Source organism: Hypanus sabinus, chromosome 15 (genome assembly GCF_030144855.1).
Source record: "Hypanus sabinus isolate sHypSab1 chromosome 15, sHypSab1.hap1, whole genome shotgun sequence".
In the NCBI taxonomy this organism is placed as follows: domain Eukaryota; kingdom Metazoa; phylum Chordata; class Chondrichthyes; order Myliobatiformes; family Dasyatidae; genus Hypanus; species Hypanus sabinus.
Genome location: NC_082720.1, coordinates 75,581,971 through 75,598,883, shown reverse-complemented (window position 1 = coordinate 75,598,883; position 16,913 = coordinate 75,581,971). Strand labels below are relative to the sequence as shown.

Here is a 16,913-nt window from a genome sequence, read left to right as displayed (position 1 = left end):
ATTTGATAGGCTTTTGCCACCCAAATAGATGAGTGTGCAAGATTTGAAAAAGTGAGGAATTGTAGGTAATTTATGGGCATAAATGGAGAACTGATTGGCAGTCAGAAAACAACAAGTAGGAATAAACAGGCTCATTTCCAAATGGCAGGCAGTGACTCATGAAGTACCGCAGGGTTCAGTGCTTAAAATATATTCATGATTTAAACTGGGGAATAAAATGTATTCCCCAAGTCTGCAGACAGCATGAAGTTATGTGTGCTCGTGATCTGTGATTTCGAGGCAAAAGGGCTCCAAAGTAATTTAGCCAAGTTGAAAGAGCAGCAATTGCATGGCAAATATTGTATACTTTTGATCATTGTGATTTTTTACACTTACTTGACTGAAAAAAATTAGATTACTATATGAAAGAAAGGGGAAGGTGCAACAAGACTCGAGTGTCTTCATACGCGACTTAATGAAAGGCATGTGGAACTGTATACTTAGAGGAATTCGGGGTCAGGGACCCACTGTTGTAATTGGATCAACACGTACAGACAATTGCATTTGGATGATTGCTTGGGCATCGTGTGCAGTTGTGGTCTCCTTGGCTGAGAGGAGATGCTTGTACTATGGAGGAACTGATTCTTGGGATTACAGGACAGAAGAACGGGAAGGGACCTCTGAAATTTATAAAGTTTGGATGAGCCTGGAGCCACTAGATAGATGTAGGAAGCATGTTTCTGAGGTGGTGAAGTTTAGAATCAAGGATCATGGCTTAACGATACAGGGAAAGCCCTCTAGGACAGAGGTGAGGAGACTTTCTTTCACACAAGCAAAGTAAAACCCACATAATTCTCCACCACAAGGGCTGCAGGGGTCAAATAATTAAATATATTCTGGAAGGAGTTAGATATAATTCTAAAGAGTGCAAATGATGATGAGAAAACAGAAAAAAAGGTACTGTAATTAGATGGTCAGTCACAATCATATTGATATGTAAACAGATTTGAAGAGCCAAATGGCCCTCCCCTGTTCCCAAGTTGCATTTTTCTATATCAGTTCTCCCTGCCTATACAGAAATTATTTGTACTATCCAACACTTTGAAGGAAAGAAAGAGTATCATTCATTGAAAAGAAATTTATTTTTTGTACCACTTTCTTAGCCCTCAGGACATCCCAAATACATTCATGGCTAATGAATTACACTGGGACCTTACACAACATACAGTCTTGCAAGTCTGTAGCAGCATTTGATTGGCTTATGGCTGAGCCAATATCTCATTTCGGTTTCAATCTGCTTTTTATGTACATCCCTTGACACTCATAGTGCACAAATGTAGATCAATCCCAGTCTTGAAATTTTAGTTGAGCCAAGATCAATTGTACCATTTGGGAAGAGAACTCCAGATTTCCATTATGCTTTGTAAGCAAAAATGCTTTTAGATTTTGCTCCTAATTGGCTTATTTTGAATACTCATGAGGACAAGTTCACCACTAAAGACAACAGTTTCTGTATTCTAGACTGAAGTCATGTTAAACACACTACAGGTTGATCTTGTTTGATAGTACTTGCATGAGTAGAAAATCATAGTAATTGGAGAATTACATTATCTCAAGCTTGTTCCACCAATCAATAAGTTCATATATGATCTACCATCTGCCACCCCATTAATGGTTACGATTATAACAGTGCTGGCTCACTCTTCGGCAGGGTGGTAGCACATGCTTATTTCCTAGACTATTCTGCATTTTGTATCCAGACAGTGTATCAGATTTGAATCTGAAAAATGGCATCAGATGTTGGCAGGCAAACTTGAGTGGGTTAAGGAATAGATTAGAAAATTAAAAAGCAGAATGGGAAACGCATATACTGTTTGCATTGTGCTCAACAGTCTGGCATAGACTGGGCTAAAGTACACTTGCACAATGTACAGTGATGTGTACAGCAGGTGAAGATGCTCTTAATTCAACATCACCTAGAAATAAATGCAGTTTATCACTGTAACTGTGCATATTATGTACTGTATCGGTGTTGTGGTCCTAACTCTGTTCAAGGATTTTAATATCCATCAGACTGACAGCATGAACACACAAAACATTTCCTCAGCCTTGCCAAAGAAATTCCTCTGTTGCGCTCTCCTCACACTGGCAAGTTATCCAGGTAACAGGTGAGCAGTCATCATTCCCTCAGCGGCCAGTGGTTGATTTGTGCACTTGCTTCATAAAGAACAGTGTTGGGTCTTGTTAGTGAGGAACTGGGCAATAATTGATTAAGGCACTGTACTGTTCAGATGATTTTTCTTTTACCTCAGGAACAACTGTCATCCTTAAGATTATATATATTCTTCAAGTAAGAAGTGGGCGGCACGAAACCTATAAACGAAATGACCGTTTATTAAAAATGAACAGGTTTCTTGCACCTGACAGATGTTGGAGCAGTTCAATGCAGAGATAACAGGAAAGTCAGGCAGAGCTGCTTACACATTATGTTCAATTCATGTTCCATTTAAATCAATTGACGAAATACTTCATTAGGAATCTCTCAGCTTCCCAGGCCAATTCCTATATTAAACGTAGTCAGGTTAAGACAAGGATGGTTCAATCTTTTAACTCCCAGAAACACGAAACACCTCGGGCAAGCCGAAAGGACATTTGGCATTGATTGTAGTGTAGGCAACTGAAATTGTAACGAAGGGAACGTGTCTGCATAAAGGTTATTTATATACAAGGGGTGATTGATATGTTCGTGACCTAAGGTAGAAGGAGTCAATTTTAGAAAACCTAGCACAATTATATTTCAACATAGTCCTCTCCTACATTTATACACTTAGTCCAGCGGTCATGGAGCATACAGATCTTGGATCTCCAGAAAGTGTCCACAGCAGGGGTGATTGATAAGTTTGTGGCCAAAGGTAGAAGAAGATGAGTTATACAGCTCTCGTTACATGCACACGCAGGTCAAATCTTTGGGTGATTATGCAGAAAGTTTGAAGTTAATATCTCCTTCTACCTTAGGCCACAAACTTATCAATCACTCTGAAGCATTATTAACTTTAAACTTTCTGCATAATCACTCAAGGAGTTGAACTGTATGTGCATGTAACAAGAGCTATATAACTCATCTCCTTCTATCTTAGGCCACAAACTTATCAATTACCCCTCATTTGTATTTTTTTATTTAGAACTAGGCCACTCCCGCCCTTCAAGCTGCACTGCTAGCAACCCACCAATTTAACCCCTGCCTAACATGGTTCCTTCACGTTCTTACAGGCAGCAGTGTAGTGAGATCAAGCTCCCACTACCTAATAAATGTTCTCAATGGCATGGGACTCAAATAGCCTTTGACAACCAAGTCCAGCTTGTGGCCTTTGTGTGTGGCTTAGCTACTAAGCCCAGTGGAACCACTTCTCCTGAGAGGAGAGGGCAAAGATGCTTTAAAGCCAGTTGCTTTGGGCAGATGGCAGCTCATCTAGGAGAAGAAAAACTCTGATCTCAAACCTCCGCTGCCTTGCAGCTAAACCCACTCATGGGAAAGGCTTTGGGAGTAAGCCCTGAAGGAAAGATCTGGAGCTGAAGACCCTATGTGGAGTTCAATGCTGACTGGCAACTCCTGCGATGCTGCTGGTGCCAAACTGTATCAGTCCCTGCCATTCCTTTGGGTTCATCAGATGCGTGGAGAGGGAGAGCTTGTTACATGGGCAACAGCTTTCGTACTGCCCTGGCTTGCGTTTCTAGAAAGCTAGGATGCAATGTCCATTGACCCTGAATGACGGAGGCCTTATCAGTCAGGGACTATTTACAACGAGTAATTAACTTACTAACCAAGATGTCTTTAGACTGTGGGAGGAAACCAGAGCACCTGAAGGAAACCCATTGTTCAAGGCACAAACTCCTCACAGATGGCATTGAAACTGAACTCCAAACTCCGATGCCCCAAGCTGGAATAGCATTGTGCTACTGCTAGCTACTATGGCACCCCAAATAGTCAGCATAATCAGAGATCATTAACACCAACTTCTCACCTTCCACTACACCTCACACCAGGTTAATACTTGACGGTGTATATTATACAGCTAAAAATTGGCTTTATTAACCTGTACATCAAAACATGAAATATAGTGAAAAGCATCACTTTGTGTCAACAACCCACACACTGCAAGGATGTGCTGGAGGCAGTCTGCAAGTGTCTCCATGTTCCTGGGGCCAACAAGGCGTGCTTTTTACCAACCTGCACATATGGGAGGAAACTGAAACACCCGGAGGAAACCCACACGGTCACCGGGAGAACATTCAGACTTGCTGCTGACAGCAACGGAATTGAGCCCGTGTCGCCGGTGCTGGCGCCGACCCCCTACGGTACTGCTGCCTCTGCCCTGATTGTACCTCATCAGATCGCTTCCGAGAACATGGCAGGCGTGCAAGCGGCCACTTGATATTGTAGTGGGTCGACTAGGCCCCCTACATGCAGAGGGCATCTTCTTGTGGGCGTGCGCTTTTGAGCGTGTATGTGTTTCGTCTCAGTGAACCACCCACACTGTAAGATGCCCAGCGTGTACTGTTACTAACAACTCATTAAAATCCTGCAATCATTCTCTTCCATTGTCATTCTTGCTTCCACACATACATAATACTGGGAGACAAACAAGAATTGATCATTGATGCATAGACTAAAAATTTAATTGAGCTATTGATTTTAATTTTGTAAAATAATGTAAATTTGGGAAAGATGCCATCAGATTGGAAAATATCAAATGCAATTCTTTTATTCAAAAAACGAGGGAGATATAAAGCAGGAAAGGAAAAGCCAGTTCAGAAAATATCGAAACCTATATTTAAAGATATTTACCAAGACATTTAGGTATCATTGTAGTAACTGGGAAAAATCAATATGATTTTGTGAAATGGAAATCGTATTTAATCATGTGGTTTCCACTTCACAAAATCATGTTTAATTTATTGGGAGTTCTTTGAAGTTCTCTGGATTAATGGGAATACATGGATGTCCTGTACTTGTATTTCCTGAGTCTATTTGATATGGTAAAACATCAAAGATTATTGCAAAAAATTAAAGCACACTGTGCAGAAGTAACTTTAGAGGGGACAGAAGATTGGCTGACTAGCAGAAGACTGATTTTTTTTTCTGTTTGGTATGATTTAATGTGGTGTATTCCATGAGGATCAGTGCTGGACTTTCAACATGCTACAATTCACCTGATGTGGACGAAGACAACGGAGGCATGGTTGTTGCGTGTGCTAATGGCACTAAAACAGATAGAAAAATAGCTGACAAGATCGTATAAAGTTTCTATGGAGATTACAGATTAATTAAATGATTGGGCTAAGATCTTGCAAATGAAGTGTAATGTGGGAAGACTGTCCATTTGAGCAGGATAAATAACAAAAAGTGTATGTTTTCTAAATGGTGTGAGACTGCAGAGACCTGAGATGCAGAGGGACTTTTTATTTAAGGAAAGACATTAGTCGTTAGAAGCAGATTAGAGCTTCGCTTGAATGGTATGTAAATGGTATGTTTCCTTCGGAGGAAAGGTTGGCTATTAATAACATCACAAATCTTCCAAAAGTCAGAGCTCTGCTCATCTTCTGACAATCACTATAGAACTCAAGATCAATAATCATTTGTAATTAATATTATGAGAATATGTACATCTAGGCATGGAGCCACTGAGTTTAGAAGAGTGAATGAGGGCTTGCCTGAAACAAAAAAGATCCTGAGAGGTCTTGACGAATTGTACATACATAGGCTGTTTCTGCTTCGGGGAAAATCTAGAACTAGGGATCACTACTTTAAAACAAAGGCTACTCACTGAAGATAGAGAAGGGGCAAATAGTTTTTCTTTTGGAAAGTGCTGAGTCTTTGGAACTTTGTTTCTAAAAAGATAATGGAAGCATTTTTCTGGAATAATTTATAAGCTGGAAATGGATTGGTTAATGCTTTCACTGTCATTTGTGAGGGTATGAGGTTCAAAGTTCAAAGTAAATTTATTACCAAAGTACATATATGTCACCCTGGGACTTATTTTCTTGCAGGCATTCACAGTAAATACACAGAAAAGCAGAAGAGTCAATAGAAACACAGAGGTATCAATTAGGTGGGTTCGGTGGTTATATGCAATTGAGGTCACAATTAAATGAGCTGCAATTATGTTGGATGGTGGAGAAAATTCAACAAACTGAGTGGATTATTCATTTTCCAAATTGTTTATTCTTACGCAGTTAAACAAAAAACTGAAGAGGTTAGTAAATTTTTGTTTTCAACACGTCTGACTGTCTTAGTTTGTAATCTCATCATCCAGATGGAAACTTGTAACAGAACGCTATTGTAATTCTTTAAGGGTGGATGTTTTGAATAAAATATGACAGAGGATTATCTAAATTATGAAAAGGTTTTTACATTTATATTTGGAAATCTATACAATAGCCTTGATTGGGAAAAGGAGAAAAGCTTGCATTTAGTAGCACCTTTCATGGACTTAGGTCTTTTATAGCTGATGAAGTATATTTGTATCAAATATATTATATTTATATTGTATCACATTTTATTTTATACGCTATCAAATATAGATATATTTGTAATTGTATATTTGTATGTTTTTAAAGTACATGAGTATTTGTAACTGCATCAGTAATTGTACTACAATGTGTAAGAAAACATAGCCAATATATGTGCACAGTCAGCTCTGACAAACTAGAATGTGGTATTTAGGGACAAATAAGCAATTCTATGGCCATAAAGTAATTTAGGAGCTCGTGGAAATGTAAAAAAAACTCTTTTAAAATCTATCTTTTTATGAGTGAGCCATGGGTGTTGATGGTTCTGCATGGGTTGCAGGGAAGTGGTAAGGGGCAGTAAATTACATGATGGAAAAGATTCAGCACCAGCAGATGTTAAGGGAAGCCAGGAGAAAGATTCACTAGTTATGACATTTCACCAGGACTGGTTTCCTAATTGGGATTCTCTCACGTTATTAATTCTGAGAATATTATTGGTCTTAAAGTGCGAGAGTGATTATCCACAATGATCAGAGGCCTGAATTCTGAAAGTTATTAAATGAATATTACACCATTAATTGAACTTAAAGTGCAGTATTAATTGCACATATTGAAAATGCAGATTGACCCTGCTATTGCATGAGTTTTGCAAAGAACATGATTAGATTTGCAGGATTCTACAAAGAGTATTAGACAAAGATGGAGTAACAGCAAATGTTAATTTTTTTCACTTATGATGTTCCAGTGATGCGCCATTGGATGCTTCGCCATATTCAGGTCAAATTATAAATGCAAGCCTTTTTGCTAATAAACAGCTTTCTTCTTGGCAGTCCCTCAGGCTTGAGGACAACTTGCTTCCTCACTCAATCTATGTTGATTCTGGTCCATAATGACTTGTACAACGCTCACGCTCAGACATGCTATTTCGTAGTCAATTCAGCACTGAATAAACCTTTTGAGCAAATACCTTCTTCACAGTTACAGTTTATTCCTGCTCCTAGCTATCAAGTTCTCCAATTCTGCTGGGTTACACGATTTAGAATCTACAAGAGCAGGGCTTGTAAACTCACTTTTCTACACGTGTCGGAGTTGACACCTCGATCTATGATTTGTACAGCACCAACTGTGAATTGTCACCTTTTGTTCATTGCGTGCTGTACATACACTGTTAGCACAGGCAAACGAGTTGTACAACCTATGGGACTGAGTTGTCAGCTTATTCGCTTGCATTTAAAGTGCAGCACCCGTGACATTTGCCAGCCAGTCAACTTACCCACACTTCTGAAAAGCTCTAATATTACTGCAAAGAACTTAAAATTTGTGTCTCAAATAACATTGACATGGAAAGCAGACACGTTAATAATTCTGGGAATATTTCAGGTACAGTACTGCGCAAAGGACTTGGGCACCCTGACTATATACCATATACGTGCCTGACTTTTGCACGTATTGTCTATAATTCGCAAACTGAGAAACACGGTGACAGGAACGCAGAACACTTCACACTTAACCCTTTCACACAGTGGATATGATTACACACAATCTCTGAGTGACACACTAAATTTTGCCTTCAGTTTGTTAATTACTGAGAAGTTTCCTTCTATTCTGCTAAATCTGTTTGTAATTGAACCCACATCATTTAATTCACAAAATGATAAATAGCTGTGACTTTTTACTGTCTATGCTCAAGCTAGCAAAGATGGTTTACAGTATTTTGCAGCTCTGACCTGCTTGGCATTCTCTAAGTCAGTATTACCTTTTGGCAAACACCGATCAGACTCAAATCACAGAGGGAAAGCAACGCTGAGAAAAAGACTCGATGGAATCCTTTGTTTTAACTCTGTCGATAATGTGAATCTACATTAACAAATATAAGTACTCGATGAAAGTGGAGTCAAACAGTTAGCACCATAACATCTCTTAACAATTAAGGGCTTAGAAAGAACAATGATAGTATCACAGATGACTTTATTAAAAAAACAAACATTGCTACTCGCACAAAAATACTGGAGGAACTCAGCCAGCATCCACCCATGGAAGGGAATAACCAACTGACGCTTCGCTTGTGACCCTGGAGGTTCTTGGCCTGAAAACTTGTGAGTTCCTCCAGCATTTTGTGAATGTTGCTTAGGATTTCCAGCATCTGCAGAATCTCTTGTGGTAATATATATTGCTACTGTTTCAATTCAACGGCCTTTCATCAGAACAGAGTTGAAACATTAAGGTCTGTTTTTAATTTCACAAATTCTGTTGGACCTATGAAGAATTTCAGCATTTCCTGTTCTGAGCTGGTCATGACATTGTTCATCTCTAAAAAATATTATAACGTAAGACTAGACTTCTAGTAGGATGAAATGTACTGGCCATGTCAATTTCAGCATCATGCACCTTACCTTAATGTGCATGGTGCCAGCAGATCCCCAAGGTCACTTGTGCGATCTCAAAATATGTGCAGAATTTACCGTGACCAGAGGAAGGGATTTTGAATTAGTTTATTATTGTCGCATCTGGTGAGGTAACAGTGAAAAGCTTTTCTTGCATACTGTTCATGCAGATCAGATCATCGCACAGTGCATTGAGGTAGAACAAAGTAAAATAACTGTGCAGAATAGAAGTGTAACAGCTGCACGGAGGAAATGCAATGCAGGTAAGCAATAAAGTGCGAGATCATAACGAGGTAGATTGTGGGGTCAAGCGTCCAACTGTTTAATCGTTGTACAACATCATCTTTACCAACTCTTCCTCACCGCAGCTCCCAGACTAATTTGCATTGGGATCGCTGTACTCGGTTAGTTGCTGCTGTCACTGGAGGAGATTGCATTAAGGTGGAATGCAGCTCCTATTGTGATGACATCCACGAGCCAACCAGCCCAAAATCAGACCGCCAGCACTGATCTCAGCTTTCTAAGGATCTATTAACATAAGCCGCCCTGATTTCATGTCTGCACAATCACCAACTACCTGCTAATGACACAGATGAGCACACCCGTCTCTGCTTTCACCCCAGTGGAATCCTTCCTCACAGAACAAGGCAATGCTTTCTAATAACGACAGGGCCCTGGCCAGCAGGCTGATGGAATACACTCTACTTGTGTAGCTCCTGCAATAGTCAAGAAGCTTAAGTACTGTTCAGCTCACTTGATTGGAGAGTCATCTAAACATTATAAATATTTACCTCCACTACAACTGCGACTGCAGTGTGCATAAACTACCAAATGCATGGCCGTTCCTTGCACAGGTTCCTCCGGCAGCCTCTCCCAAATCCGTGATCCCTACCAACAGGAAGACGAAGTCAGAGGATACAGGTGAACACCACCACCTTCAGGATCCACTCCAATCTGTACTGGGAATGCTGTACATTGCTTTCCCATCACCATTATTGGATTAAGTGGTGGATACTGGCAGAGCCATCTATACCACTGAACACGGGAACACGAAACACCAACACAAGAAAGTAATATTCATCATCAAAAACCACCGCCATCCAGGCCACGCTCTCTTCTCAATACCTCATTTGGGCAGGAAGTACATCATCATTAAGTCTCACACAACCTGGTTCAGGAACAGTTATTACCCAACAATCATCAGGCCCCTGAAGCAGCGTAGATAACTTCACCCTGTCTGAACTGATTCTACAACCTTCTCACCACAAGTCTGACTTGATTCTACAACCTTACAGAATCACTTTCAAGGATTCTTCACAACTCACATTCTCAGTATTTCTTATTATTTTTGCATCTTTTTTTTTCTTTTGCACATTGGCTACTTGTCAGTCTTTATATATAAATTGTCATAAATTCAGTAGTTTTTTAAAATTTTCTTTTATTTTTTTGTAAGTGCCTGCAAGAAAATGAATCTCAACAGTAATACTTTGATAATAAATTTTACTTTTGACTTTAAAATCCTGGAATTTCTAATACAGAAACAATGGACAATGCAGGAATTCAAGGAGAGAGCTTCCCAAGCACATGGTGAAGGCCGATAACAGCTAGTCTTGACATCGACATTGCACAGTGCGAAAGCTGCACCCACTCTTTCCCCACATCCCTACCATGTTTTCTTTTCAAGCACCTCATAAGTTTCCGTTGTTTTGACAGTGTGTATTTGATCATAATAACTTGCAACATGCGTCGCGCCAACACACTACAGCAAGTTCCTGATACAGGTACACACAAGAGATTCTGAAGACGTTAGATATCCAGAGCAACACACACAAACTGCTGCAGGAAATCAGCAAGTCTCCTGATGAAGGGAAATGCTGACTGTATATATTCCTCTAGGTAGATGCTGCCTGACCTACTGAGTTCCTACATTTATATGTGTGTTACTCCTAATACATGTAAAGGTATATGGCCAATAAAGTTGATCCTTCATCCTTGAAATGTGTTTCCTTCAGTTCTATAGTTAATTATCTTAAGTATGCATCCTTTGGTCGTCCGTGGCATGTCTTCATGTCTTTTCTTTGCATTTCTGAAATCAACATTTATCACTCACTCATTGCCATTCTCAGATTTTAAGAATGATTGACTTCTCAGCTAAAATATTAGTGGACTTAGGTTATCATTAGTGTTGGAAAGGGTGAAATCAGTTAGAAGATTGTATTAGAAAGAAGAGATTAAATGAATTAACACAGATGTGTGCACATACACGGGTGTGTGTGTGTCCACACACACCAGAAAGCAATTGTAAACTCTGTGACATCAAACAATCTGCTGGAGGCTCTGGCTGGACTGAGCATCACCTTTGGAGGGGTGGGTGAAGGAATTGTCAATGCTTCCGGCTGAGATCCCACACTATAGGTCTTGAAACTTCAAAAACTTGATTCATCTGGAATATTGTTGTCAATTCAACTAACATTGTACATTGTAAGTGTATTCAGCAATCTCTGGTGAGAAGTGGCATGCAGTAGAATTATGCTGAGGTCTAGTAATTAGGACAAAAACAACATCAACTTGCAATTATCAAGGGCTTTAGTATAACATAACTTCCCATTGTGCTTGACACTGGCAATATATAACAAGAATTGACTCTGAGCCAGAATAGACATTAGGCGAGCTTTACAGAACTTAGTGAGAGGTGGAAAGGCATTAGCAAATCATTTCAGTGTTTAGCTGAAAGTGTAGACTTTTGTAAAACTGGAGAAATGGTCAGATGTGGGGAATTCAGGGAGTACTTCAGGGCTGGGATCATCCTGAAGATGAGGAAGGGCAAAGGGTCTGACAGGGAGCCGTCAGTTTTAGACAGGAGATTTTAGAAAACTGAGGGCCACTGCCAGTGAGCACGGGGATTGAAGGTGAAGAACATAAAATAAAAGAGCACGAGTAGGCTACTCTGTCTACTACCTAGCCGCTTAAGCCTTCCCCACCATTCAGTATATTCAAGTTAGATCTGTCTCCACTCCTCCTCAGTTCCAGCAAAGCAACGCTCCCCCTAATATTTTTTACAGCTGCACAGACCGACCATTGCTCCGGACAGGAGACTGCGTGGCACTTTAATAAAGCGTTAGATAAGAGAAAATCCCAGCTGCCTGGCAACAAAGGCTACGTGAGCGGGAGCACTTCAGTTACTGCATGGCCGTGCTCCCATGCAGCTTTGAGGGGGAGGCAGTCATCCAATGGTAAAAATACACTGCAAAGAACTGAAAGAGTAAGACTTTTGAGCTTGGAAGGCAGCCGATGGTCAGAGGATCATTGGAAATGTTGAGTCTGGAGTTGTTGAGGGTTTCGGGAGGTTGGACATGGGTGAGAGCTGCACAAATCAAATGAACAGAACAAAAATCCTGTGGAGGCTCAGCAAAGAGATAAGAGAAATCTCCCCTCAGTGCAGACTTCTTCCTTACAATAGCTCAAAGGAAGGAATGCTTTGTGTACTATTTCTCACAAGGCATTATTCAATAAGGTCACAAAACCCAAGGACAATATTTAATATAAATCTCTATTCCAGGCATTTGTTTTCTTTCTAGATCTGAGAGGCATATTTCCATAACAAAGCGAGTGCTATTTCCTAAAGCTTTGGGGCAATCAGATCACTAAACCAACCACCAGAGAAGGGGACAATACCAGATTATAGAACTGTTGCAGTAAAGTGGAAAAATGGGGTAAATTCAAAGAGAGGCTTAACAGGATTTCCCAATGCACTGCGACCAAAAACATTTAATTAAGCCTGCTTTTGTGTGGAGCATAAAATATTACAATGCATCTCAGATAATTATATGTTTAATGGAACCCAAGTTCTGCTCTCTCCTTGCGGCACAATCGCCAGCTGTACAAGTAGCTGCTTTGCTCGAATTTTAAAAGAAATATTTAGAACAATTAAAACAAAGACATGAATAAATAAGAGGTTGCTCACAATGGAATGATGTGATGCTTTCGGGCCTCGGCAACAAAACCATCATTTATTTATTTTGAATTTTAATTTGAGTTAATGGCGAGGAACAGAGAAGTACCAGTAAGCAATGAGTGAAGATTTAGATGGTAACATCGGCTCTCACAGTGCATCTCTGGTGTGATGAGTGCACTCTTCCACTGCAACGTAGACATGCTTGGCTTCTCCTGCAAACAAGTGCCGTTGCCCATGTCGAAGGTATTTTTAGTAACCGTAGGATGAGTACAAAGAAAGAAATGATACTGCTCTTGCTGGTTATAACTCCAGCCTCACTAGCAGTGTGACTCTTTCCTTCACCTCTCTCCCAACGTATAATTGCCACACTCTCCTTGCCCTTCCAACTTATGACTGATCAGTGCACCTGCACCTGGTAAAACACCTCAACAAGACGTCAGCCACACAATCAGCTCGAAGACTTCACAACTACGTCACCTTAGAGAGGGGGGAGGGACCCCTCCATCCTCCCGCAGTTTTCCAGAAAGCTTCTGCAGTGACGTGGATTTGCCTTGTGTGACCCGACTAAAACCCTAGTTAGAGCAATGGGATTAGCATGTGAAGATCCTGCTCTTGGGGGCATGTTGGAGGGGTGATGGGATAAAGGCAGCAAGCAAAGCCATAAAACAGATTGCTAATTCAGCATGTGATCATCAGATCAGCTGCTTAAACATTTGAAAGCAGCCACTTAAAGATTAAGGCAGCACTTTCAAATCACTTTCCCAGCTGAAGTACAATGAGAGACACAGTTTTTATGTTAAGCCAAGTGAAGAGCATAGTTAGGGCCTATTCCACGCTATACCTCAATAAATAATAACTAATAACTAGATGCAAAGCAGGGTCTGGGGGGAGGTGAGGATAATTGTGGGGCTTGAGAAAGACAAGAAGGTAGTTTTCTTCAAGGGGAAAGAAAAATGAATATCCTTTTCCTGTGCTAAAAGCTATGTGGGCCAATTCAAGCAGAGAGCACAGTTGTCTTTCACAGAACACACCAAAGATATTTTACCTCTGCCACCAGATGGCGCTATTGTTACATCACTCGGGCCTCCTGTTCTGACTCCATTTTTAAACATCTGTCCATCAGCCGGTTGGAGCTGCCAGTTCAGACCAAGGAGGTGCATTGCTTAAGTAGGAAAGGGAGGGAAAAATATTAAAAGTGCTCATTAATATTTAGATGGCACTTAACGATAAATCTATTATAGAATGACTGTGCTATTTCATTGTAATGACCTGTTGATTATCAGTCAATGAAAGTGCCATGTATCAGCTTCCTACCTATCCACAAAAAAACCACTGTGCTATTGATTCTGAGGGCTTGTTTATGGATTCCATGGGATCATTCCGGAGCTAAAATTGAAGCCTTGCTGTGTTCAGCAGCCTTTCCTGGGAGTGTGGATCATTAAGAACCACATCCCTTGTTGGATTTTTTTTTATACCATTTATTAACCAAAGTGTCAGATTTTGATGAGAAGTACATGGATGACGGTTTGGGTTAAACATGAGAGGAGGCTGTGACTTGGCTTCAGGTGGACAAGTGGGTCAAATGCCCAGTGGCAATGCAGGTCAGGGAGGCACTGAGCCAAAGCTGTACCCAGGCATGGGGTGTACACTGGGAGTCAATGGCAAGCAAAAGATAAGCACATGATTCACCTCTACTATGGGGATTAGAAAGACACTGAACTTGCATCCCTTTGCTTTAGGGGATTTAAAAATTCAGACAGGAGGTTGTCCCAGAGACAGATAGGCTACAATTTGAGTACTGCATCACAGTTTGGGCTCCGCATTACAGGTAGAATATGATAGGAGTGGACAGAAAATGGAGATGTTGCCTAGTAATAAGGAAATATTGGACAGCATGGAACCATTTTCTTGGAACAGAGGAGACTCGAGACTGAAAACAAAGGAATATGTAACTATGATGAAGCTAATTTGGTCAGCAGGGAAGCCAACAATCAGACAGCATAGATTTTAGATAATTGGTACAAAGGGGAGTTGAGGAGAAATGCTTTCACTAAGACAGTAGTAGAAGACTTGAACTTACTGCCTGAAAGGGTGACAGGATATTAACATATTGAAACAAGTAGCATCCTCAAAAGAAAATTGGCCAGGAGATCGAAGGTGGAATTAGACTGCATGCTTGCTCTTTTGTCAGCATGAGCTGTTAATTGCTCTAACTCTATGATAGTACAATTGTGGAAGGTACAGGAGTGGTTGGAGATGCAATGTGCATCTTAATTCTTCCTCAACTGGCACTTCTTTTGGCTACCGTTTTAAATTCTGGAATTCCCTTACCACTCGGAAGACCATTCCTTTCATCATTTGCCCTAAAAAGGTCTTATGAGCCTCAGTGTTACGGATCGTAGTGCAGATGTGCTAGAAAAGACATGGAGAGAATGTTTCCTGTAGCGGGAGAGTCCCGGACCAGAGGGCACAGCCTCAGAATACAAAGACATCCCTTTAGAAGACAGAACGGAGTAGTTTCTTTAGCTAGAGGGTGGTGACTCTGTGGTAGTCAATGCCACAGATGGCTGCTGAGGGCAGGTCATTGGGTATATTTAAACCAGGGGTCGATATGTTAATGATTAGTAAGGTTATGATGAGAGGGTAAGAGAATGAGATTGAGAGGGATAATAAATCAGCCATGATGCAACGGCAAAGCAAACTTGATGGTCTGAGTGGCTTTATCCTGCTCCTACGGTCTTATGGTGTCAGCCTTTGCATGGTAAATACTCCTGTGAAGCACCTTGGCATATTTTGCTCCATGAAGGGTGTTAATATAACTGGATGTGGGAGTTAGCCTGGGATGTGGTGTGAGTGAGACAGGAAGCTCTGCAGGCAGCCTCAATACAGCACTGCACTACAAGCTGTGGATTCCTCCCACGTAGCAACACCATCCAGCATTAACCTTCCCTCACTAATTATTGTGAATCAGAGATCACCGAGTGCACATAAATTTGCATTGTGCAACAGTAAACACACACGGGGTATTCTGGTCAGTGGGTAAAGCCATTACTACAGACAACTCTTTTTTTAGGGAACAGTCTCACTGGTGTCTGATGCTGATGGTAATCAGACCCCAACGCCACTTTGGGGAGACCTGAAGCTCAGAAGCAGCAAGTGATGCAAGGCTTCCTGAAAGAAATATTCTTCTGGGTATGCAATAAAATCCAGGGCCTAAACTGCTCAGCCTTCCCTCCTCTCCGATCGACTCACCTGATTGTCAGGGACTGATCTTGCAGGTTCCTGGAAACAGACCTCTGCACACTAGGCTGCTTCCTAACAAAGCTCATTACCTGCAAAGCAATCTTGTAGTGAGAATGACAGCACTTGGCTGTCACTGCAGTTACTGCTCCCACACACGTTACACATGCTACCCAAACACAGATGCAACACACGCATACACACAGGACACAGGCCCAACGTCTGCAGTGTTTCCTACTCCCCAAAACACTCCAATATTTACATATCCTTTTTTCCTGCCTCTGCACGGAGGTTAAATCTCCTGTCTAAATCACGGGTGGACACACACTCACAAACACACACAGCACTAATATCTATAATATCTCTTTTCCTTCCCAATAACATGCAATAACATCAATGTCTACACACACACAGGGTCCCACTCCACTCCACCTGGCTAATAGTGGGGCACAATAAAATCCCATAAAGGAAATGAGTACAGTCATAAATTTTGACTCTGTGGCCTCATAATCAGCCTTTCAGGTTCCAAGTGGATTTACAACCACAAAATCCGATTACACTTCAAGATCTTTGCTGTTTCTATGAGTCAGACCTGATGCAACACAACATTTTAAGCTTCCTTTTTTTCTTTAATTATTCTACGCCTCTTTTTAAAAGCGGATTTTTTTTTATATGGATGAGAATTATTCTTGGGGAGCTTTATGTTGGTTGGGATCTCAGAGTTCTTAAGTAATTAAAAGTCAAGGCTAAGTTTCTGAATGGTGTAGAAATGTAACTTCGGGACGTCTGCATTTGCACCTTTGTACCCACAATATCCTGAGGAAATAATTAACAGATACGTTCAG

At 40.8% G+C, this 16,913-nt stretch overlaps 1 protein-coding gene across 1 annotated transcript in view; it reads right to left on the bottom strand.

Moving 5' to 3' along the window:
* Nucleotides 1-16,913, bottom strand: part of LOC132405597 (teneurin-2-like) — a 1,448,984-nt gene that overhangs the window by 176,669 nt on the left and 1,255,402 nt on the right. Inside the window, exon 8 of the mRNA XM_059990528.1 lies at nucleotides 13,874-13,990. Within this exon, the coding sequence (XP_059846511.1) occupies nucleotides 13,874-13,990 (117 nt within the window). The remainder of the gene's footprint in view (nucleotides 1-13,873; nucleotides 13,991-16,913) is intronic.